The sequence below is a fragment of the Macaca thibetana genome, chromosome X, assembly GCF_024542745.1.
Source record: "Macaca thibetana thibetana isolate TM-01 chromosome X, ASM2454274v1, whole genome shotgun sequence".
Lineage (NCBI taxonomy): Eukaryota > Metazoa > Chordata > Mammalia > Primates > Cercopithecidae > Macaca > Macaca thibetana.
The window spans coordinates 114,224,259-114,248,935 of NC_065598.1; the positions used below are offsets into that span (position 1 = coordinate 114,224,259).

At 39.9% G+C, this 24,677-nt stretch overlaps 2 protein-coding genes across 3 annotated transcripts in view; one reads left to right on the forward strand and one right to left on the reverse strand.

Moving 5' to 3' along the window:
- NDUFA1 (NADH:ubiquinone oxidoreductase subunit A1) overlaps positions 1–24,677 on the forward strand; it is a 970,503-nt gene that overhangs the window by 164,580 nt on the left and 781,246 nt on the right. The gene's annotated exons all lie outside the window — the stretch shown is intronic.
- KIAA1210 (KIAA1210 ortholog) overlaps positions 1–24,677 on the reverse strand; it is an 80,360-nt gene that overhangs the window by 18,324 nt on the left and 37,359 nt on the right. For both annotated transcript variants that reach the window (XM_050776084.1, XM_050776085.1), the window contains exons 4-6: positions 18,468–18,594; positions 17,699–17,833; positions 14,357–14,512 (exon numbers count right to left, since the gene is read on the reverse strand). In XM_050776084.1, the coding sequence (XP_050632041.1) occupies positions 14,357–14,512; positions 17,699–17,833; positions 18,468–18,594 (418 nt within the window). The remainder of the gene's footprint in view (positions 1–14,356; positions 14,513–17,698; positions 17,834–18,467; positions 18,595–24,677) is intronic.

Genomic DNA, 24,677 nt, shown 5'->3' on the forward strand with positions numbered 1-24,677 from the left:
TCCGTATGCTGTTATTGGTCTCAAAAGTTGGATATTCTTCTGGCTGAAGAATTCCTAAAGAAGAAATCCTTCATGAACTACTGTCCCTTTTTCTTACATTTCCTGTCAATAGGCTTATTCATTAGAGGTAAGCTCCATAATTTTGCTGGTTTCCTTGCAGATGAAAACAAGAAACAGGAAGAAGTTTGGGTTACTCCTCTGCTTAGAAAACTTTCAGGGGCACCCCCTTGTCCTCGGGATGGGAATACAACCACTTAATTGAGTTTGCAAAGTCAGAGAGATTGCCTGTTCTCTTGTCCTAGATCCCCTTCTTATCAACAGGACATCTGGCTGGGGTGAGAGGCACAATCAGTTATCAGTGAAACCCAGCAGAGCTCTGGGATTTCTATATTGGAGGGTTGGGTGGAGGGAGGAAATTAGGTTGGAAGAGGGCCTGTCTGCAGGGTGCATTTTCATAGACAGCATACTACCTTTTATTTATATTGACAATTCATGGGTGCAAGACTGATGGGAGGACCCTCGGGAACTGAATGCTCCAACTTCCAGTGGGATAGTGATGGAGCCTGTAACCCCGTCCTCATTATGGCTGGCCTCCATATCTCCATACAATTTGGTTCTGGGACACCTAGTTGAATTCCTCTGTAGGACCTTCAAAATAGTCTCCTCTGGGCTTCTGGACATAGCATTTTCCATATCTCAAAGAGCCTCCCCAGACCTCTTTCCATTCCTAAGAAGATTTCAATTTCTGTTAGCAGAAGGCCCTTTGAAGATCAGCTGGTAAACTGTCTCTGCTAGATACTAGTAGCAAACGATATATTATAATTTAGCAAGTAGACAGAATTTCCACTTGTGTTACCCACCAAATTCTCTTCAGGCTAGTTTTGCACAGTGCCAGGGATCCCCTTGGTACTTGCAGCTTTCACATGCCTTCATGGTTCCCACCACCATTGTATGTTGATGCAATGATAATCTTAGCTACTACCTTGGTTATGAAGATGACACTGTCATTCCTGTACATGGGGACTTAACACAGTGCTAATTGGTCAGGCTGATGATAAATCCTGCAGACCATTCTGCTTTGGATTCAGGGAGAAGGCAGAGAAATAGTACAGTTGCCTTTTGTGGGATCAATCACACAAAAGTAGGATTGATCCCAAGATTTCCTTTACTTCTTTGTGCAACTTTCATCTATGAATTTATATACTGCCTCTTCCTGATATCGTCTAGTTAGATTATGTTATGTACTGGAAATATAAATTTGGTATCAGTGTATAGAGTAAAAGCTCTTCTTTTATTGTTCTGAACATCTTTCATACTTCAGAGTGGTGTCATAGTTCTGGTCTTTTGGGGCTGGAGGATAACATCTATGCTCCCACTAACCTCACATGATCTGTCTTCCTTTTATCCCTGACCACATTACCAGCCATTTCCTGCTGCAGACACACTGCTGGTCTGCTGTTCTTCAAGCACTTCAGGCATGCTCTCCCCTTAGGGCCATTGTGCCTGCTGTTCCCTCTGCTGGGCATGCTCTTCCCCCATGTCCATGTGGCTAGCTCCCCTACTTCCTTCAGGTTTTGATTCAAAAGCCACCTTTTCATGGCTGGATGTGGTGGGCTCATGCCTGTAATCTCAGCACTTTCGGGAGGCTGAGGTATGCAGATCACCTGAGGTCAGGAGTTTGAGATCAGCTTGGCCAACGTGGTGAAACTCCGTCTCTACAAAAAATACAAAACTTAGCCGGTGTGGTGGCAGGCGCCTGTAATCCCAGCTACTTGGGAGGCTGAGGCAGGAGAATCACTTCAACCTGGGAGGCGGAGCTTTCAGTGAGCTGAGATCACCCCACTGCACTCCAGCCTGACCGACAAAGTGAGAGACTCTGTCTAAAAAAAAAAAAAGGCACCTTTTCAGTGATGTCTTCCCTGGCCAATCTATTTAAAATGTTTGAGCCACTTCGTTTCCCCTTCCCTGCATTGTTTTTCTCCCTGTCACTTTTCTCGCTGTCTGACATACTATACATTTTCCTTATTTAGCTTGCTTATTGTCCATGTCCCCCATTACAATATAAACTCCATGAAGAAGGGTTTTTATCTGTTCTATGTACTACTGTATTGGGGATACAGTACCTCCAACTGTGCTTGTAGTAGTTGCACAAGCACTACATAGTAGTTGCTCAAAACATGTTTTTAGAACTGGTGACTTGATTATGTTAAAGGCTTCCACCAGAAGTTGCTTTTCTGAGATGTCATCAGAGCAAGCTCCTCTGTTCCCTGTATTATTTTAGTTATTCTTTCTGAGGCCTCACTAGCTCCAGCCAAAGGTAGAAGGAGAAAAACAAGGAGGTCTCTGAATCTGGAAACCCTAAAAGAACACCATACAACTTGCTTTGCATGAAAGCCAACTTACGATGCCCACATGGCAAGTAAACACATATTTAATAAATATAAAGACCTTTCAATTCAGTTGGCATCCCAAACCTTGTGGTATAAACACTAAAGATACTTAGTTTACTTTAGTGAAACTCATTCTATAGCGTAACAGAAAAATCATGCTCAGCAAAAATATGGCAATTTCTAGATTGGGTATGTGCAGGACAGAGTTTATCTGTTTCTAATCACAGCCTAAGCCAAGAGTCCATCAAACTTAATAACAGCCACTGATCTCTTTGTGTTAGCTCGACTCTCACTAAGGAATCTATAGACATCAGTTTAAACACAGACCCACATCCATTCTCAAACCAGAGATAAAAATTAAAGAGCAAAACCATCAAGCATTCTCCTCATCTGACTATGGAGCTCAAGCTCAGACATGTGATTTAAAACAGTCTTGAGGGGGGCGCCCAAGATGGCCGAATAAGAACAGCTCCAGCCTCCAGCTCCCAGCGTGAGCGACACAGAAGACGGGTGATTTCTGCATTTTCAACTGAGGTACTGGGTTCATCTCACTGGGGCGTATTGGACAGTTGGTGCTGATCAGCGGGTGCAGCCCAACCAGTAAGAGCTGAAGCAGGGTGAGGCACCGCCTCACCTGGGAAGCACAAGGGGGAAGGGAATCCCTTTTCCTAGCCAAGGGAAACTGAGACACACAACACCTGGAAAATCGGGTAACTCCCACCCTAATACTGCGCTTTAACAAGGGTCTTAGCAAACGGCACACCAGAAGATTATATCCCACACCTAGACTGGAGGGTCCCACGCCCACGGAGCCTCCCTCATTGCTAGCACAGCAGTCTGAGATCTAACTGCAAGGTGGCAGTGAGGCTGCCAGAGGGGTGCCCACCATTGCTGTGGCTTAAGTAGGTAAAGAAGCCACTGGAAAGCTCGAATTGGGTGTAGCCCACTGCAGCTCAAGGAGACCTGCCTTCCTCTGTAGACTCCACCTCTGGGGACAGGGCATAGCTTAACAAAAAGCAGCAGAAACCTCTGCAGATGTAAATGTCCCTGTCTGACAGCTTTGAAGAGAGGAGTGGTTCTCCCAGCATGGAGGTTGAGATCTGAGAACGGACAGACTGTCTGCTCAAGTGGGTCCCTGACCCTTGAGTAGCCTAACTGGGAGACATCCCCCACTAGGGGCAGTCTGACACCCCACACCACACAGGGTGGAGTACACCCCTGAGAGGAAGCCTCCAAAGCAAGAATCAGACAGGTACACTCGCTGTTCAGCAATATTCTATCTTCTGCAGCCTCTGCTGCTGACACCCAGGCAAACAGGGTCTGCAGTGGACCTCAAGGAAACTCCAACAGACCTGCAGCTGAGGGTCCTGACTGTTAGAAGGAAAACTAACAAACAGAAAGGACACCCACACCAAAACCCCATCAGTACGTCACCATCATCAAAGACCAAAGGCAGATAAAACCACAAAGATGGGGAAAAAGTAGTGCAGAAAAGCTGGAAATTCAAAAAATCAGAGCGCATCTCCCTCTCCAAAGGGACACAACTCATCGCCAGCAATGGAACAAAGCTAGACAGAAAATGACTTTGATGAGTTGAGAGAAGAAGTCTTCAGTCGATCAAACTTCTCAGAGCTAAAGGAGGAACTATGTACCCAACGCAAAGAAACTAAAAACCTTGAAAAAAGAATGGATGAATGGATGACTAGAATAATCAATGCAGAGAAGACCTTAAAAGAACTGATAGAGATGAAAACCATAACATGAGAACTACGTGACAAATGCACAAGCTTCAGTAACCAACTCAATCAACTGGAAGAAAGAGTATCAGTGATTGAAGATCAAATGAATGAAATGAAGCAAGACGAGAAGTGTAGAGAAAAAAGAGTAAAAAGAAATGAACAAAGCCTCCAAGAAATATGGGATTATGTGAAAAGACCAAATCTACGTCTGATTGGTGTGCCTGAAAGTGACTGGGAAAATGGAACCAAGTTGGAAAACACTCTGCAGGATATCATCCAGGAGAATGTCCCCAACATAGTAAGGAAGGCCAACATTCAAATTCAGGAAATACAGAGAACACCACAAAGATACTCCTTGAGAAGAGCAACTCCAAGACACATAACTGTCAGATTCACCAAAGTTGAAATGAAGGAAAAAATGTTAAGGGCAGCCAGAGAGAAAGGTCAGGTTACCCACAAAGGGAAGCCCATCAGACTAACAGATCTCTCAGCAGAAACTCTCTAAGCCAGAAGAGAGTGGGGGCCAATATTCAATATTCTTAAAGAAAAGAATTTTCAAACCAGAATTTCATATCCAGCCAAACTAAGTTTCATATGTGAAGGAGAAATAAAATCCTTTACAGACAAGCAAATGCTTAGAGATTTTGTCACCACCAGGCCTGCCTTAAAAGAGATCCTGAAGGAAGCACTAAACATGGAAAGGAACAACTGGTACCAGCCATTGCAAAAACATGCCAAAATGTAAAGTCCATCAATGCTAGGAAGAAACTGCATCAACTAACGAGCAAAATAACCAGCTGATATCATAATGACAGGATCAAGTTCACACATAACAATATTAGTCTTCAATGTAAATGGACTAAATCATCCAATTAAAAGACACAGACTGGCAAATTGGATAAAGAGTCAAGACCCATCAGTTTGCTGTATTCAGGAGACCCATCTCACATGCAGAGACACACATAGGCTCAAAATAAAGGGATGGAGGAAGATCTACCAAGCAAATGGAAGACAAAAAAAGCAAAGATTGCAATCCTAGTCTCTGATAAAACAGGCTTTAAACCGTCAAAGATCAAAAGAGACAAAGAAGGCCATTACATAATGGTAAAGGGATCAATTCATCAGGAAGAGCTAACTATCCTAAATATACATGCACCCAATACAGGAGCACCCGGATTCATAATGCAAGTCCTTAGAGACTTACAAAGAGACTTAGATTCTCATACAATAAAAATGGGAGACTTTAACACCCCACTGTAATATTAGACAGATCAACAAGACATAAAGTTAACAAGAATATCCAGGAATTGAACTCAGCTCTGCACCAAACAGACCTAATAGACATCTACAGAACTCTCCACACCAAATCAACAGAATATACATTCTTCTCAGCACCACATCATACTTATTCCAAAATTGGCCACATAGTTGGAGGTAAAGCACTCCTCAGGAAATGTGCAAGAACAGAAATTATAACAAACTGTCTCTCAGACCACAGTGCAATCAAACTAGAACTCAGGATGAAGAAACTCACTCAAAACCACTCAACTACATGGAAACTGAACAACCTGCTCCTGAATGACTACTGGGTACATAACAAAATGAAGGCAGAAATAAAGATGTTCTTTGAAACCAATGAGAACAAAGATACAACATACCAGAATCTCTGGGACACATTTAAAGCAGTGTGTAGAGGGAAATTTATACCACTAAATGCCCACAAGAGAAAGCTGGAAAGATCCAAAATTGACACCATAACATCACAATTAAAAGAACTAGAGAAGCAAGAGCAAACACATTCAAAAGCTAGCAGAAGGCAAGAAATAACTAAGATCAGAGCAGAACTGAAGGAGATAGAGACATAAAAAACCCTCCAAAAAAAATCAATGAATCCAGGAGCTGGTTTTTTGAAAAGATCAACAAAATTGATAGACCACTAGCAAGACTAATAAAGAAGAAAAGAGAGAAGAATCTAATAGACACAATGAAAAATGATAAAGGGGATATCACCACCAATCCCACAGAAATACAAACTACCATCAGAGAATACTATAAACACCTCTACGCAAATAAACTAGAAAACCTAGAAGAAATGGATAATTTCCTGGACACATACACTCTCCCAAGACTAAACCAGGAAGAAGTTGAATCCCTGAATAGACCAATAGCAGGCTCTGAAATTGAGGCAATAATTAATAGCCTACCAACCAAAAAAAGTCCAGGACCAGACGGATTCACAGCCGAATTCTACCAGAGTTACAAGGAGGAGCTGCTACCATTCCTTCTGAAACTATTCCAATCAATAGAAAAAGAGGGAATCCTCCCTAACTCCTTTTATGAGGCCAACATCATCCTGATACCAAAGCGTGGCAGAGACACAACAAAAAAAGGGAATTTTAGACCAATATCCCTGATGAACATCGATGCAAAAATCCTCAGTAAGATACTGGCAAACTGAATCCAGCAGCACATCAAAAAGCTTATCCACCATGAGAAAGTGGGCTTCATCCCTGGGATGCAAGGCTGGTTCAACATATGCAAATCACTAAACGTAATCCAGCATATAAACAGAACCAAAGACAAAAACCATATGATTATCTCAACAGATGCAGAAAAGGCCTTTGACAAAATTCAACAGCCCTTCATGCTAAAAACTCTCAATAAATTCAGTATTGATGGAATGTATCTCAAAATAATAAGAGCTATTTATGACAAACCCACAGCCAATATCATACTGAATGGGCAAAAACTGGAAGCATTCCCTTTGAAAACTGGCACAAGACAGGGATGCCCTCTCTCATCACTCCTATTCAACATAGTGTTGGAAGTTCTGGCTAAGGCAATCAGGCAGGAGAAAGAAATAAAGCGTATTCAGTTAGGAAAAGAAGAAGTCAAATTGTCCCTGTTTGCAGATGACATGATTGTATATTTAGAAAACCCCATTGTCTCAGCCCAAAATCTCCTTAAGCTGATAAGCAACTTCAGCAAAGTCTCAGGATACAAAATAAATGTGCAAAAACCACAAGCATTCTTATATACCAGTAACAGACAAACAGAGAGTCAAATCATGAATGAACTTCCATTCACAATAGCTTCAAAGAGAATAAAATACCTAGGAATCCAACTTACAAGGGATGTAAAGGACCTCTTCAAGGACAACTGCAAACCACTGCTCAGTGACATAAAAGAGGACACAAACAAATGGAAGAATATACCATGCTCATGGATAGGAAGAATCAATATTGTGAAAATGGCCATACTGCCCAAGGTAATTTATAGATTCAATGCCATCCCCATCAAGCTACCAATGAGTTTCTTCACATAATTGGAAAAAACTGCTTTAAAGTTCATCTGGAACCAAAAAAGACCCCACATTGCCAAGACAATCCTAAGCCAAAAGAACAAAGCTGGAGGCATCACGCTACCTGACTTCAAACTATACTGCAGGGCTACAGTAACCAAAACAGCATGGTACTGGTACCAAAACAGAGATATAGACCAATGGAACAGAACAGAGCCCTCAGAAATAATACCACACATCTACAGCCATCTGATCTTTGACAAACCTGAGAAAAACAAGAAATGGGGAAAGGATTCCCTATTTAATAAATGGTGCTGGGAAAATTGGCTAGCCATAAGTAGAATGCTGAAACTGGATCCTTTCCTTACTCCTTATACGAAAATTAATTCAAGATGGATTAGAGACTTAAATATTAGACCTAAAACCATAAAAACCCTAGAAGAAAACCTAGGTAATACCATTCACGACATAGGCATGGGCAAGGACTTCATGTCTAAAACACCAAAAGCAACGGCAACAAAAGCCAACATTGACAAATGGGATCTAATTAAACTAAAGAGCTTCTGCACAGCAAAAGAAACTACAATCAGAGTGAACAAGCAACCTACAGAATGGGAGAACAATTTTTGCAATCTACTCATCTGACAAAGGGCTAATATCCAGAACCTACAAAGAACTCAAACAAATTTACAAGAAAAAAACAAACAACTCCATCAAAAAGTGGGCAAAGGATATGAACAGATACTTCTCAAAAGAAGACATTCATACAGCCAACAGACACATGAAAAAATGCTCATCATCAGTGGTCATCAGAGAAATGCAAATCAAAACCACAATGAGATACCATCTCACACTGGTTAGAATGGCAATCATTAAAAAATCAGGAAACAACAGGTGCTGGAGAGGATGTGGAGAAACAGGAACACTTTTACACTGTTGGTGGGACTGTAAACTAATTCAACCATTATGGAAAACAGTGTGGCGATTCCTCAAGGATCTAGAACTAGAAATACCATTTGGCCCAGCCATCCCATTACTGGGGATATACCCAAAGGATTATAAATCATGCTGCTATAAAGACACATGCACACGTATGTTTATTGCAGCACTATTCACAATAGCAAAGACTTGGAATCAACCCAAATGTCCATCAGTGACAGACTGGATTAAGAAAATGTGGCACATATACACCATGGAATACTATGCAGCCATAAAAAAGATGAGTTCGTGTCCTTTGTGGGGACATGGATGCAGCTGGAAACCATCATTCTCAGCAAACTATCGCAAGAACAGAAAACCAAACACTGCATGTTCTCACTCATAGGTGGGAATTGAACAGTGAGATCACTTGGACACAGGAAGAGGAACATCACACACTGGGGCCTATCGTGGGGAGAGGGTAGCAGGGAGGGATAGCATTAGGAGATATACCTAATGTAAATGACAAGTTCATGGGTGCAGCACACCAACATGGCGCATGTATACATATGTAACAAACCTGAACGTTGTGCACATGCACCCTAGAACTTAAAGTATAATAATAAATAAATAAATAAATAAATAAAACAGTCTTAAGAGGATGTCTGTTGTTAGGTTTAGAGTATGTTATGTGAGTATAGATTATATGTGTATGTTATGACTTCCCTTAACTCACCAGTGAGTTAAATAAACTATACACTCTCTGGAAGTCTATGCAGTATTTCTCAATGTATGGTCTGGAATCCCCCAGCACCAAAATCACCTGGAACCAATGTTGAAAAAGCACGTTTTGGGGACATATTAAGGCCTAATGAGTAAGAATATCAGAGGAAAGGCTTTAGAAGAGCTTTATCAGGGTTTCCAAATGAGTCTTCCAGGAGCCAAAGTTGAGAACCACTGCCTAGTCCTCTAGCATGACGAGAAAGGCTCCCATTTTCAAATATGAGTACAGCAAGTTCAGGAATAATTCTGTCAGTTGCCTTAGAACAGGAGTCAGAAATATATGGACTCCTTTTGGGAAGTGTGGCTTCTTCTTAGGCCTTCTTAAGTCCTCTTTCCCTCAGTCCTATTGGTTAGCAGCAACCTAGAAAAGTTACCACACGGTGGCTCATGCCTGTAATCCTAACACATTGGGAGGCCTAGGAGGGCAGATCTCAAGGTCAGGAGATGGACACCATCCTGGCTAACACAGTGAAACCCCGTCTCTACTAAAAATACACACACACACACAAATAGCCAGGCATGGTGGTGCACACCTGTAGTCCCAGCTACTCGGGGGGGCCGAAGCAGGAGAATTGCTTGAACCCGGGAGGCGGAGGTTGCAGTGAGCTGAGATTGCACCACGGCATTCCAGCCTGGGCGACAGAGCGAGACTGTCTTTAAAAAAAAAAAAGTAACCACAGGAGCCAACTACAGGATTTTATGAGTTACCCAAGAAAAGCAAATAGAATCCCTTCCTGGCAGAATTCTGAAAGAAAAACAAGTGGAGAAAGTGGGACACCTTTCTCTACTTTTCCATCCTCACTCCCCTCCAACCCTACTTCTCCTTCCATGCACTCTGACAGCCGACATACCCTGTCCGAACCCAATCTGCATATTATTTTTTCGTTTGTATAAATGTAAGGGGTAGAAGCGTAGTTTGTTACATGGATATGTCGCATAGAGGTGAAGTCTGAGCTTTTACTTTTACTGTAACCATCACCCAAATAATATACATTGTGCCCATTAAGCAATTTATCATCCCTCACCCTCCTCCCTCACTCCCACCCTTCCAAATCTCTGACGTTTATTTTCCACACTCTATGTCCACTGTGTACACATTATTTAGCTCCCACTTATAAGGGAAAACATTTGGTCCATTATGCGTATTATTAAGTATGGCTGAGATGTTTTCATTTCTTCTCCTGTGTTTTAGAGAGAGTTTAGCACAGACATCTTCAGATTAATATCTGGAATTAAATGGGCTTCTCGTGCCTCAACATCTGGGAGACGTGCCCGGCCTGGTACCTACTAATCCAGAATCATCTTAGATAAGGAACCTGGGTTGGACCTCAGGCCAGGGGAAAGGATTCTTCAGCACTGGTTGTTAGAGAGCTGGACATTTATTTGCTGTTAGCTGGGATAAGAGCTTCTCTTTGGAAAATAATAACACATTTTCACTTCTTTTTTCCCTTCTGTCAAGTTTCTAGACCCAGTGCAAAGGAGTTTAGTCAATAATGCACATTTTGGTAGTACTTTTTAATGATTTATTTTTCTGTTGTATGATGCTAGGGTTTTCCCCTTTTGAGCAGGGACAGAGAGAAGGTTGACTGTCTTCTTGAGACAAAGGAAAGCTCTGATTGTAATGTCTTAAATAAGGGGATTACCAGGTGGCTGTTTAGGCCCAGATTTCGTCAAGCATTTGGCCCATAAAGCTGTCACTCTGGGAAAAAATACATTCTGAAACTGACACTGGGATGTTGGAGAGTTGGGTTCTATGTGAGTCAAAACTAAAAGCATGTGTCTATCTCCACAAGAATAAGCAATTCTTGGTGGGAAAAGTAGTTCTTGGTGGGAAACTTCTGCACCAAGAGGTACTGGCACAGAGTGTGAGACCCAGTAATGACTGTAGGGATTTTAACTCCCTGGGTGTGGCAAAGTGCCCATTCCTGAGAGTTTCTGCACAGCTGCTGCTTCATTCAAAATCTGTGTTACTTAAAGTTGTTGTGGTCAATATTTTTGCCAACTTGAAAGTTCTTGAAGGTGGAATTTCTGATATTCCCTGCAGCCCCCTCCCCCTTCTGTCACAATCTCTTCAATTTCTTAACTAGTATAGAGAATAAGAACATGGACTTTGAAACCAAATAGGCCTGAATATGACATCCTAGCTCTACAATTTATTGGCTGTCTGACCTTGAGCAGGTTCCCTAGCCCTTTTGAGCCTCAGTTTTCATGTCTGTAAAATGGGAATAATTGTAATATATACTTTGGTTTGTTGTTGTAAAGATTAAATAAAATTATACAAGGAAAGTGCTTAACATAGTGCCCATTACTTAAGAAAGTCTTGATAAATGTTAGCTGTTGTTGCTATTGCTGGGCATTGGTTATACAAAGTTAGATGACTGCTAGAGGCCACATAGTTCAGTGAAAAGTGCTATGGATTTGGTCAGGAGTCCTGGGATCAAGCCCCAGCTCTATCTTTGATTGGCTCTGTGGCCTTGGCCAAGTCACTTCACCTCACTGAACCTCAATTTTTTTTCATCTACAATGAGAGTCTTTCCTATCTGCTTTACAGAGTTATCGAGAGAATTGAATGTAACTATATATGGAAAATCACTTTGAAAGTTGTAAATTTTTGTGCAATCATGGGGGAAGGAGCATTATGTTCTCCTTTGATGTATTAGAGGATTTTAAAACTAAAATTTTATTTTATTTTAGAGACAGAGTCTCACTACACTGCCCAGGTGGAAGTATGGTGACTACACACAGGCATGATCATAGCGCACTACAGCCTCAAGTTCCTAACCTCAAGTGATCTTCCTGCCTCAGTCTCCTGAGTATCTGAGACTACAGGCATACGCAGCAGAGGATTGCTTAAAAAAAAAGATGGCTCTGTGCTTGGGAGACTTATTTGTATACAATGCTGTGGAATTATGGTGTAAGTCATCCAGGTAAAGCATGAGACATTACAAAAAGAGGCAAACTTGTAGCACTCTAAATTAACTCCTTATTAGCCAATTCAGTGGAATAACTTAACCCCCAAATGTTAACTACCAGCATTTACCCTGCAATGTGACTGAGGCCAGGGAATTTAATCAGCCCAAACTTTAAGCTTTAAGAATTTTACCCTGACAAGGTATATTGACAGCTTATCTTCACAGGTGTGGAACAAAGGACAAAACTCAAACTCATCCCTCTGCTCACCTGAGACAAATGCATATTTGATTGCTTCTTCTGATGTAAAAATGCAGATTCACTGAGGAAGATGAAGGCATAAGTGACCATTTCTCTATCCCCTCTCATATGTAAATTGTGTATTCAGTGAAAGACTGATCAAAGACTCAAACGCAACTATTTGTCTCTTATCTTCCCACACCTTTTAAAATTGTGTTCATCTTTCCCCAATATCCATCTTTTCCCCTTTAAACACTGAAGTCCTCAAAATCATCTTTAGAGAAAGGTACAGACCTGCCTCCCAGGTGCGCATCCTTAACCATGGCAAAATAAAATTTTCAAATTGTTTCTGACAATTTGTCTTAGGTACTTTTCTGGTTTACAAACTCAACAACAAAAAGATAAATAACCCAATTAATAAATGGGCAAAGGAGAAATCGATATTTCTCCAAAGAAGATACACAAATGGCTAACAAGCACATGAAAAGATACTTAACATCATTATTTACTAGAGAAATGCAAATCAAAACCACAATGAGATACTATTTCACACCCACTAGCATGACTATAATTTTTTTAAAACAGGAACCTAACAAGTGTAATGTAAAGCGGTACTGCTGTTGGGGAAAACAGTTTGATTAAACATAGAATTACCATATAACCCAGCAATTCCACTCCAGGTATATACCCAAAAGAATTGAAAACAGGTATTCAAACAAAAATTCGTACACGAATGTTCATAATAGCACTATACACAATAACCAAAAGGTAGATAGGACACAAGTGTCTATCAATGGATGAATGGCTAAACAAAATGTGGTACATCCATATAATGAAATATTATTTAATCATAAATAGAAATGAAGTACTGATAAATGTCATGACATGGATGAACCTCAAACACATTATGCTAAGTGGAAGAAGTTAACACAAAAGCCACATATTGTATGATTCCATTTACATGAAATATCCAGAGTAGGCAAGTACAGAGATAGAAAGCAGAATAGTTGTTGTCAGGGGCTGGTGGGAGATACGAATGGTGAATGACTGCTCAATAGGAACTGGGCTTGCATTTGGGAGAACCAAACAGGTTCTGGACTTTGATAGTGGTGATGATTGCATCACATTGTGAATGTATGTACTGTCACTGAATTGTATACTTTAAAATGGTTAAAATGATAAATTTTATGTGATCTGTATTTTACCACAATAAAAAATGGTATCTAATTCAATTCTTCCACTAACTCAGATTATGCATCCCAATTAATCTGATTTAGTGGCATCCTGCAGAAAATACTTGTAGTCGTAACCCAGATCCATAAAACAATAAGCATCCATCCACCTACTACCAGTCTGTGCTTTAACTTTGGTTTTAACCTAATTTGTTTCTTTGTTGACATATCTAACTGAGGGCTGCTTCACTTCATAGGATCTTTTAACATCAAAATAGAGTTTTGTTCTGACTGGTCAATTCTCTTCCTTAAAAATTAGGTTTCTGTTTACTTTTTATTTCCAAAGGTTAATCATTCTAAACTCTACTTCACTCTCAGAGCCCTTTCAAGTTCACCAACAACCAATTCAATTAAACACACATTAGTTTGAGAATGGAAGTGTTGATACGGGCACGCACTACTATACGCTGATTGATATTATCTGGTTGACAAACCTAGACGTATGAAATAGACACATCACCCTCTCATGTGTCAGCTGATTTTTCACATGGATATGTGTCAAACAATATTATATGCCCTAACCTCTGATATTTTCTGGATTTCAAAGTGTAGAGACTATGCTTCAGTAAAAGTCTCTATTTTTATCTTCATGAAATAACTCAAAACATCTGCAAACTTATTTTTTCCAAAATACTATCTTCTCTTGCTTATACATTAAAAAGGTGATTATTTGGTTTGTAGAATTGGATGGAAAACCACCATGCAAATCAAAAGCCAAGAATGTCAGCTCCTTCCCCAATCATCCCCCTAGTGTTGAGCTCCAGCGGGAGAATAGATGACACAAGAAGAAATTATGCCTCTGATCTGTGAGCCCCCTCAACCTGCCCCTTAATATATACTCACCTGAGTGGCTGTCAAACTCTCATGTGGTAAAGCCTTCTTTTGTGGATTCTTGGGTGACTCATCATCGAGAGAGATTTCTACCAAGTTCTTAGAAATTATGTCAGGTTGGATAACAGGTGGGATGATGCTGAGTCGGCGTTGGCGTGATGGTGGGTTCTGTCAAGAGGGAGAATAGAAGGAACAAGTTAAAACCTGTGCGCTCTCCCTCAAATTAGTGGTTTTCTCTTATTCTTTAATAAGAGAAAGGAATCCAAAGTTGGTTGAAGAACTAAGAATCCAAAGTGAAAAAAATAAGCCCAGGGAAGAATTTCCTACCTTCCCGTCTTCATTTCTAATACCTACTCAAACCAAAGACTACTAGCCTTGATTTCCCCTCTGGGGTGCTGCACACTTTTGCCAATCCCCAAAGACAGAAACTTCAAATTGCTTGTTCGTGAAAAATCAGAATCCTGATGTTATCTCCTTACTGATGTTAAATACAAATCTTATTTAGTTCTGATCTTTCTTTTAATGTCTGAATTGGACTTTGGAAGTCCAGTTCTCGTAGAGGCGAATCTTTGAGTTATGACCTGGAATTGGCATCCAAACTACACTCTTTGCTCCTATTATTCCATGAATTATTTGGATAGAATCTTGACTGTGTTCGTTGCTTATCTTAATCCTGTCAAGAATGACTTTCTGGGATTTTAAAGAAAATCTACAGAATTTTAAAATCTATAGATTTTAAAGAAAATCTACGGAATGGTTTCCTAAAGGGACAAAAATTGATCATTTGGATTTTCCTTGGGATTCAGCAGACAGTTTAGTTGATTCCATTTTGAAGAAAATGGTACACTTGAATTTGAGGCAGTGGTCCCCGCCATGGTCCTCTTGATGTGGGTCAGAATCCCTGCTTTTTATGTTTAACAAACACTGGCTAAGCATCTACAATGCATTACATCCCATTCCAGGAAATGGGCCTACAACAATAAACAAAACAAATTCTTGCTGTCATGAAGCTGACATGCTTGCTTCTGTTGTAGACTCTGCTCAGCTCAGGGCAGACAGCCTTCAGACACTATAGCCAAAGAAGGGGCCACAGTGAAGCTTACCAAGGTTATGCTCCTGGGGTGCTCCTGGCCAGGTTCTCCAGTGCTTCCTTATTACTACCAGGCCCCATTGGGAGCTCTTGGGGAGAGGCCATATCAACCAACTCCAAGCCCAGCTTTATTAATAATAACTACAATAATGACAACTAACTTTTACTAAGGGCTTACGGTGTGCTAAGCAGGGAATGCTCTCCATAGATACATCTCACTGAAGCCTCACAACAATTCTTTAAAGCATTTGCTATTGTGGGCTCCGTTTTACGGATGGGGAAAACGAAGTTTGAGAGATGATGTAACTTCCCCTAATTCTCCCAGTGGCAGATCAAGCATTTGAAAGGTCTGTCCAGCTTGATAACCCTTGTTCTTGATCACTATGAACTGGTGTCTCCTAATTATAAGGGCCAGAAAAGGGAGAGCCCATACTGAAGGCCAAGTTCAAGACGTTTAAAGGCAACAACCGGAATAGATGGTGTGCCTGCTTCCTTAAGAAGGGCTGAGGGACAGTCAAGACCGCGAGCAGTAAGAAAAATTGTTTTGAAGTCTCAGTTTCTTAAATGACTAAATTCAATTTGATTCAACAACAGCAAGATGCTAATAATCTGCCATTGTATCTTTTTAACTATTTGTACTCAAATAAAGGGAACAGAAAATGTCTTGGAGAGTAATGTAGGCATCCACATTCCTAACACTTCAGATGGGACATCAGGTAAAAATCTGGCAGGAAATAAAATTGGTTCAGTGTCAGTATTTCTGACATAACTGTATACCTGGATTTCTTCTTTCACAATCTCCTAGTTGTTCTGAATGTCACTTAATCCATTAGAATCCTGCCCCTTCAAGGGAATTGATCCCACTGGCCAATTCCATGCTTGCCCCAGCTTTTATGTAGCACTGGGTGTCAGGACCCTTGACTTAATGCTATCAACCATCCTTCCATTTGGAGTTGTCATTTTGGTACTTAAGGGAAGTTTCCCATGCAAAGGTCAGGTTGGTTGTTGATTACTTAGGTCCTATTAATACCCTATGCTGTCTTCAACCTTGTTTTACAGGGTATCAACTAAGGGATCAGGCCAAAAGTGTGAGGTGTAGGCCCAAACCAAACATTTAAGAAAGCTTGCCTTTAGGCTATTGTGGCCTTCCCCAACCACTTCCTTGTGAGAAGTAATGCCCCTAGAATATTTTCCTTTAACTTTCACAAAAAAAATAATTTTTTTAAAAAAATGGAATATCTCTGCTATATGAGTCTCTCTGTTGCTGGGACTAAGAGAGGAGGGGAAAGATGGAGGAGTCCAAGCAACTAGTTTCCTCTTTCTGAATGTGAGAACCCTGCGCCACTTGGTCATGGTCGTGAGGCTGCAGGGAGTGTAACTATGGCAGTGAGTGAAAGCTTGTGTTGATGTTTAAAACTGAAGATCGAATAGTTCATGGAAGTGACTTTTCCTGCTGTAGTACAAGAGGGCAACAGTCTTCTGACCCTAGGGGCTGCTTAACAACTTTAGGGTCAACACTATTAGTGTCTATCTCAGTGTTTTCTCCTGTATAGCTAATGGATCCAGAAGAAAGGAAACCAGAGTGAGAGATGTGGGGTCTTAGCAGGCATGTCAGAAATAAGCCCCACTTACCTTTTGCCAAATGGAAAATAATCATATCTCCAGTGGAGAAGGGTCTCCTCCTTGTGTGGCTTTCCCACTTACACAGGGACCCTTGGGCATAATTCCACCCTCAGGCTGAGAAGGGGAAGACAGCTGTTAAGGGTTGTCTCCTTGACAATATCTCCAGCTCCCCCTGAAGCATTTCTGGATCACAGATATAGTCTGACTGAGTAATGGATCCCTACCATAAATTTAGGATTAGCTGGAGGCAAGATGCTACATTACGTAGGCACTAAGGTGTACCCTTCTTTCTCTCCAGGCAGGTATAAAGAAGTTGAGTATCTTGGGGTAATGGAAAGATCATGGGGTTTGAGTTTAATACACCTGGGTCAGATTTCCAAGTCTACAACTTACTACCAGGGTGAGCTTGAGCACTATCTTTAACTTCTCTGAGTCTTCATTCAATCCTCACAAGCAACCCTTTGAGGTAGATGTTAATATTATAACCACTGTAGATGAGGAAAAGAAGGCTCAGAGAAGTTAATCAACTAGTCCAGGGGTCACACAGCCAGTAAGCAGCAGAGTAAGAATTCAAGCATAGATCTGTCCATTTCTGATTTCTGACTGAGCTGCCCATGCTCGGAACAATTCCACTTTGTTACCTCAGTGATCTTGGGGCCAGTAACCCAGAATGCACTTGTAGGCACATTTTGAAGCACAGCTCCTAACATGGCTCCAGACACAACTCCAGGCACACTACTCCTAGGTTTAGGCAGAGTTCTGGAAATACGGGATCTCTGTGTAAGAGAGAGAGAAAAACTTGAGGATTGGTATGCCAGCATATAAACAGTGGAATGTTGCTGTCAAAATAATTATTCTTATGGTATGTTAAGATAAGTGAATATAGGCCAGGCACGGTGGCTCACGCGTGTAATCCCAGCACTTTGGGAGGCCAAGGCGGGAGGGTTGCTTGGGCCCAGGAGTTTGAGACCAGCCTGGGCAACATGGTGAAACCCTGTCTCCACAAAAAGTACCAAAAAATCATCCAGGCATTACAGGCCTGTAGTCCCAACTACTCGGGAAGCTGAGGTGCGAGGATCACCTGAGCCTGGGAAGTTGAGGCTGCAGTGAGCCATGATCATGCCATTGCACTCCAGCCTAGGTGACAGGGTGAGATCTGTTTCAAAAAATTAAAATAAAATAAAATAAAAAAGAAGTGAATATGGCAACACTAATCAACACTGTGTGCCAGGTATTAGGCACATTATATATTTATACATTCTGTCACTCAAGGCTTACAACAGCCCTGTGGGGGCAGGATCAGCTGAGAAGCAGAATCAAGTTCCCACTCCTTTTAATTTTGGCAGGGTTAGAGTAGGGAACAGAAGAGAAGTAGTTCAATTAGACACTGATGCTCGAGTCCACTATTACCTGCCGAGGTCTGCCTCTCTGGGGATCCACAGAAGGACACATTTTACTTGCTGATCTTTCAGGCTCAGGACCCAACATGAAGATGCTATCATGGGATAGGGCTTTGCTCCCCATGCTGCTCTTGACCCTGGACAGAAAGGAAAGGTCTTGTAAAAGCAACCCAAGGGCCATGGGAACTGAAGACAAATGTATGTTCGTAATATGGCCCTACCATAGATACCTCAGAAGGAGAGCAGGGATGCATATGTGCTGACATAGAAAGCGGCTCATGAGATAGTAAGTGAAAAAAAATAATGGTATGGCCCCATTTAATATATACACACATATATAGTTCATATTCAAAGAAAAAAATCTAGAAGGATATCCACAAATTGTTAGAGGTGGTTCCCTCTGAGGAATGACACATTAGGGACAGGAAGGAAATGTTCATTTTCCACTTCATGTCCTTCTGTATAATTTTACTTTTTACATTATGAGCATATATCCTTTTTACATAACAGTCTTACTGAGATATGGTTTATATATCATACATTTTGCCCATTTAAAGTATATAATTCAATAGTGGCAATTCTGGGGAATGGGAGGAAAGGCCATGAGTTTTGCTATTATTACAGTGAGAATTATAAAAGATCTTTCACACCCAAATTTTTCTCTAGTGTTTTTGTTTTTATTTAAAAAAATACAAAAGATCTTCTCAGATACAGGAGGCTTTCATTCATCAGATCCTTTCCTCTTTCACACAAGAGCTCTGCAATATATCTATCCTATTTTCAAAGTCATCCTATGTACCACCTGCCCCTCCCTTCCCCAAGCTTACTAAATCCAGATGAAAATACCTTCTGATTGGGAATGGTACCAGGTTGATGATAATTACATGTTAAGAAAAATCAGAAGAAAGAGAAAAACAAATGAAAGGCTAAAGACATGAAAGACTCCTTTTTGGAGTGTGGTAATGTATTTTACCTTTCAAAAATTTCAACCAAAGACATCACAGGAAGAGCAAACTACAGACCAATATCTCTTATGAACATAGATGCAAAAATCCTCAATAAAACACTCACGAATTGAATCCAACAGCATATAAAAAGAATTATATACCACGACAAAGTAGGATTTACAAGGAATGATCGGCTTAATGTGTGAAAAGCAGTGAATGCCAAACACTATATCAATAGAATAGAAACAAAAACTATATGACCATTTCAATAGATGCAGAAAAAAAATTCATAAAATTCAGCACCCTTCCATGATAAATGCACTCAATCTTGATAGAAGATATCTGTGACAAATCACGGCTAATATCATGGTGAAAGGCTGGATGTATTCCTCCTAAGATCAGGAACAAGACAAGGATGACTGCTTTTATCATTTCTATTCAACAGTGTATGGGAGATTATAGACAGGGAAATTAGGTAAGAAAGTGAAATTAATGCCATCCAGAATGGAAAGGAAGAAGTGAAATTATCTCTATTCACAGATGACGTAATTGTGTATTAATGAACACACTAAAAATGACTAGAACTAATAAACGAATTCATCTAAGTTGAAGGATACAAGAATGATATACAAAAATTGTATTTCTATACATTTGCAATGAACAACTTGAAAATGAAATTAAGAAAACACTTCCATTTACAATAGCAACAAAAGAATAAAAACATGAAAGTAAATTTAACAAAAGATGTGCAAAACTCATAATCTGAAAACTGTAAGACACTGATGAGAAAAATGGCAAAGGCCTGAATAAATGAAAGGAAATCCCATGTTCATTCATTGGAAGACTTAAACTTATTAAGATGGCAGTATTTCACAAAGTGATCTACAGATTCAGTGCAATTCCTATTGAAATTCCTGCTGGCTTTTTTTTTTCCGGAAAATTGATCTTAAAATTCATAGTGAAATGCAGGGGACCACAAATTAGCCAAAATAATCTTGAACAAGAGGAACACAGTTGGATAACTTATACTTCAATTTCAAAGCTTACTGTAAAACTACAGTAATCAAGACAGTGTAGCACTAGCATAAAGGTAGACATATAGATCAATGGAATAGAGTTGAGAGTTCAGAAATGGACCTATACGTCTATGGTTGATTTTCAGCAAGGGTACCAAGACTATTCAATGAAAAAAGAATAGTCTCTTCAACATATGGTGCTAGAGCAACTGGGTATCCACATGCAAAAGAATTAAGTTGGACCTTTATCTCACACCATATATAAAAATACTATAAAGACACATGCACATGTATGTTTATTGCAGCACTATTCACAATAGCAAAGACTTGGAACCAACCCAAGTGCTTATCAATGATAGACTGGATAGAGAAAATGTGGCACATATACACCATGGAATACTATGCAGTCATAAACAAGAATGAGCTCATGTCTTTTGCAGGGACATGGATGAAGCTGGAAACCATCATTCTCAGCAGACTAACACAGGAATAGAAAACCAAACACCGCATGTTATCACTCATAAGTGGGAGCTGAACAATGAGAACACATGGACACAGGGAGGGGTACATCATACACTGGGGCCTGTTGGGGAGTGGAGGGCTAGGGAAGGGATAGCATTAGGAGAAATACCTAATGTAGATGATGGGTTCATGTGTACAGCAAACCACCATGGCACATGTATACCTGTGTAACAAACCTGCACGTTCTGCACATGTATCCCAGAACTTAAAGTGTAATTTTAAAAATTAACTCAAAATGGATTAAAGGCCTAAATATGAGAGCTAAAACTATAACATTATTAGAAAAAACATAGGATTAAATCTTTGTGATCTTGGATTTGGCAACGGATTTTTAGATATGACACCAAAAGCTCAAGTAACAAAAGAAAAAAAAATAGATAAATAGTGACATGGTTTGGCTCTGTGTCCCCACCCAAATTTCATGTCAAATTGTAATCCCCACATGTTGAAGGAGGGACTTGGTGGAAGGTGATTGGATCATGGGGGCAGTTTCCCCCATGCTGTTCTCGTGATAGTGAGTGAGTTATCATGAGAGCTAATGGCTTAAAAGTGTGTGGCAGTTCCCTGCTTGCACTCTGTCTCTACTGCCACCATGTAAGATGTGCCTTGCTTCCCCTTTACCCTCTGCCATGATTGAACTGTGAGTCAATTAAACCTCTTTTCTTTATAAATTACCCAGTCTCAAGTAGTTCTTTATAGCAGTGAGAACGGACTAATACAAATGGATTTCATCAAAATTAAAAATGTTCGTGCATCAAAGGTTACTAGCAAGAAAATGAAAAGATGACCCACATAATGGAAGAATATATTTGCAAATTATATATCTGATAAGAGTCTTGGATCTGAAACATATAAAGAACTCTTTCTTACTAATAGGAATTCTTTTTATTGAATTCTTAAGGAATTCAATAATAAAAATTTAAATAACCCAATTAGAAAATGAAAAAAATGATATGAATAGACATTTCTCCAAACAAGAAAGATACACAAATATCTTTTCCAAAGATATACAAATGGCCAACAAGTACATGAAAAGATCCTCAACATCACCAACTGGCAGGGAAAAACAAATCAACACCATAATGAGATGCCATTTCACACCCAGTAGAATGGCTAGAATCGAAAATTCAGTTCAGATAATAACAAGCATTGGCAAGGCTGTGGAGAAATTGGAACACCCATACAGTGCTGGTGGTGCCCCCATACATTGCTGGTGTTAAAATGGTCCAGCCACTTTGGAAAACAGTCTAGCAGTGCCTCAAAAGGTTAAATATATAACGACCATTTGACTCAACAATTCCACTCCTAGGCATATACCCCAGAGAAATAAAAACACATATCTGCCCCAAAACTTGTACACAAATGTTCATAGCAGTATTATTCACAATATCCAAAAGGTGGAACAACTCAAATATCCATTAACTGATGAATGGATAAAATGTGGTATAGTCATGCAACGGACTACTATTCAATAGCAAAAAGGATGAAATTCTGATACATGCTACAACATTAATGAACCTTAAAAACATTATACTGAGTACAAGAAGTCAGTAAGAAAAGACCACATTCCATTCATGTGAAATGTCCAGCATAGGTAACTCCACAGAGACAGAAAGCAGATTAATGATTTCTAGGGCCTGGCGGGCGTCGGGGGAAGGTTGAATAGGGAGGACTGGTCAATGGGTACAGGAGTTTATTTTTGAGGTGATGGAAAAGTTCTAAAATTTATTATGATGATGATTGTACAACTCTGTGGATTTACAAAAAAAAATGTTGAATTTTACCATTTAAGTGGTTTAATTGTATAATATATGAATTATATCTCAATAAAACTGCTACCAAAAAAAGAAATCAAGTTCTTGATGCATGATTTTAAATGAATGACCCTTGAAAACATACTAAGTGAAGGGAAGCCAGTCAAAAATAGCCACATATTGTATAATTCCATTCATGTGAAATGTTCACAATAGGCAAATCCATAGAGGCAGAAAGCAGATCAGTGGTTTGAAAGAGGAGAGGGGAATGGAAAATTACTGCTAGTGGGTGCAGGGTTTCTTTTTAGGGTGATGAAATGTCCTAAAATTGGGTAATAGTGATAGCTGCACACTCTAAAAGGTAGAACTTTGTAGTATGTGAATGACATTTCAAGAAAGCTGTTATATAGAAACATAAAAATTTTAAATAACAAAGTTATTCCTGTTAGGTAGGAAAAAATGTGTATATGTATATAAGAGATGAGATTAGATACAAAAAAATAAAGGAAGAAAAGAATTAAAAAACAAGTAAGCTGATACATGCTACAACATGAATGACTCTTGAAAATATGCTAAGTTAAAACATGCTAAGTGAAACAACCTTTGTATGATTCTACTTACATGAAATATCCAGAATAAACAAATTTATAGAGACAAAAAGTAGATTAGTGGTTATTTAGGGGGAAAACTGTTAATTGGTACAGGATTTCTTTTAGGGAGGGATAGCCATGTTTAAAAACAGATAAAATAAACTTTAAAATGTTTAAATGCCCTTTTTGTACTTATTGTCTTTATTACAAAACAATACATATATGTTGGCACTTAAAAAATATCTTTAAATGGTAACTAGAGTAGCAGCTTGGGCATTGTGGAGCTAGCACCCGCCCTGTCTTTATGAGCCAGTGGGGCCTTCATATGGATATATTTGATAATGACACACTATAAGGATAATCTCATGTTATGGGGATCAAAACAGAACCCACTCTAAGATGGCTTGTGGGCCAACAAGAGAGGAGAGGAGAGAGATGTCTGCTACTTTTTACTAAACTCCTATTTACCTTTTCCCTACAAAACTCTGCTATCCGGGTGGCCCTGGTGTTGGAAGCAACATAGTCTGCTTTATAAAACAGCAGTCCAGCAGAAAATTACTGTGACTCTCTAGATAAACACTTAATGGGCATATATATGATTGACTCAGCATTGAGAGAGTAATGTTTCCAGACATCTCTGTATACACGCATATGCTCAGTATGCACACATAACATGCTTTCATTCACTGCTGCTCTATGATCTACTGGCTCAGAGGTTCAGAACCAGTGTAGCATCTGTGACTACCTTGCCTCCTCTGCTTTGTGCAAAAAAACTGAGAGGAAATCTTGGGCTGTGAGTGGGCTTAGAAATGTCTCTCATTTCCATGCTGTGCATTAACCAGAGTGAAGCTGTTGAATTGGCTCTATCGTGCCAAGCCCTCCCTGATCAAAAGATTAAATTAGCACCAATTGTGGCCAAGTTTGTCAGAAATGAAAACTCTTATCCACTTAACATATCTAGTGCTCATCGATCTGTTCCCTGGAGGTGAAAAGAAAAAATAAATTAAAAATCGCAAACAAAATCTCAGCCTTTAAGGGCAGTGAAGTATATTATTATAACATCACTCATTAAGAAATCAAATGAAGGAACGGGATTTGTCCATTCCATCAGATACAGCTTAATACAGTCTTGGAAACAGATGCTGGCCCTATGGTACAGGCCAGGGGAAGGCTGGTCATAAGTTTTGTTATGATTGATTGCTTCAGTGAATGAAGAAAGCTGATATCCCTTCTCCAGAGTGACATTTTCCAGGGTTTCTTCCCCTAGCACATTAAGCAAAAGACTGAGATCGGGGTGATCTTCAGACCCCCTAAGTTAAATCCCCACCTTCTCTCTCTCTATCTCTCTCTCTCTCTCGTTCACGTGTACACACACTTCTGGAAAGGAAGGA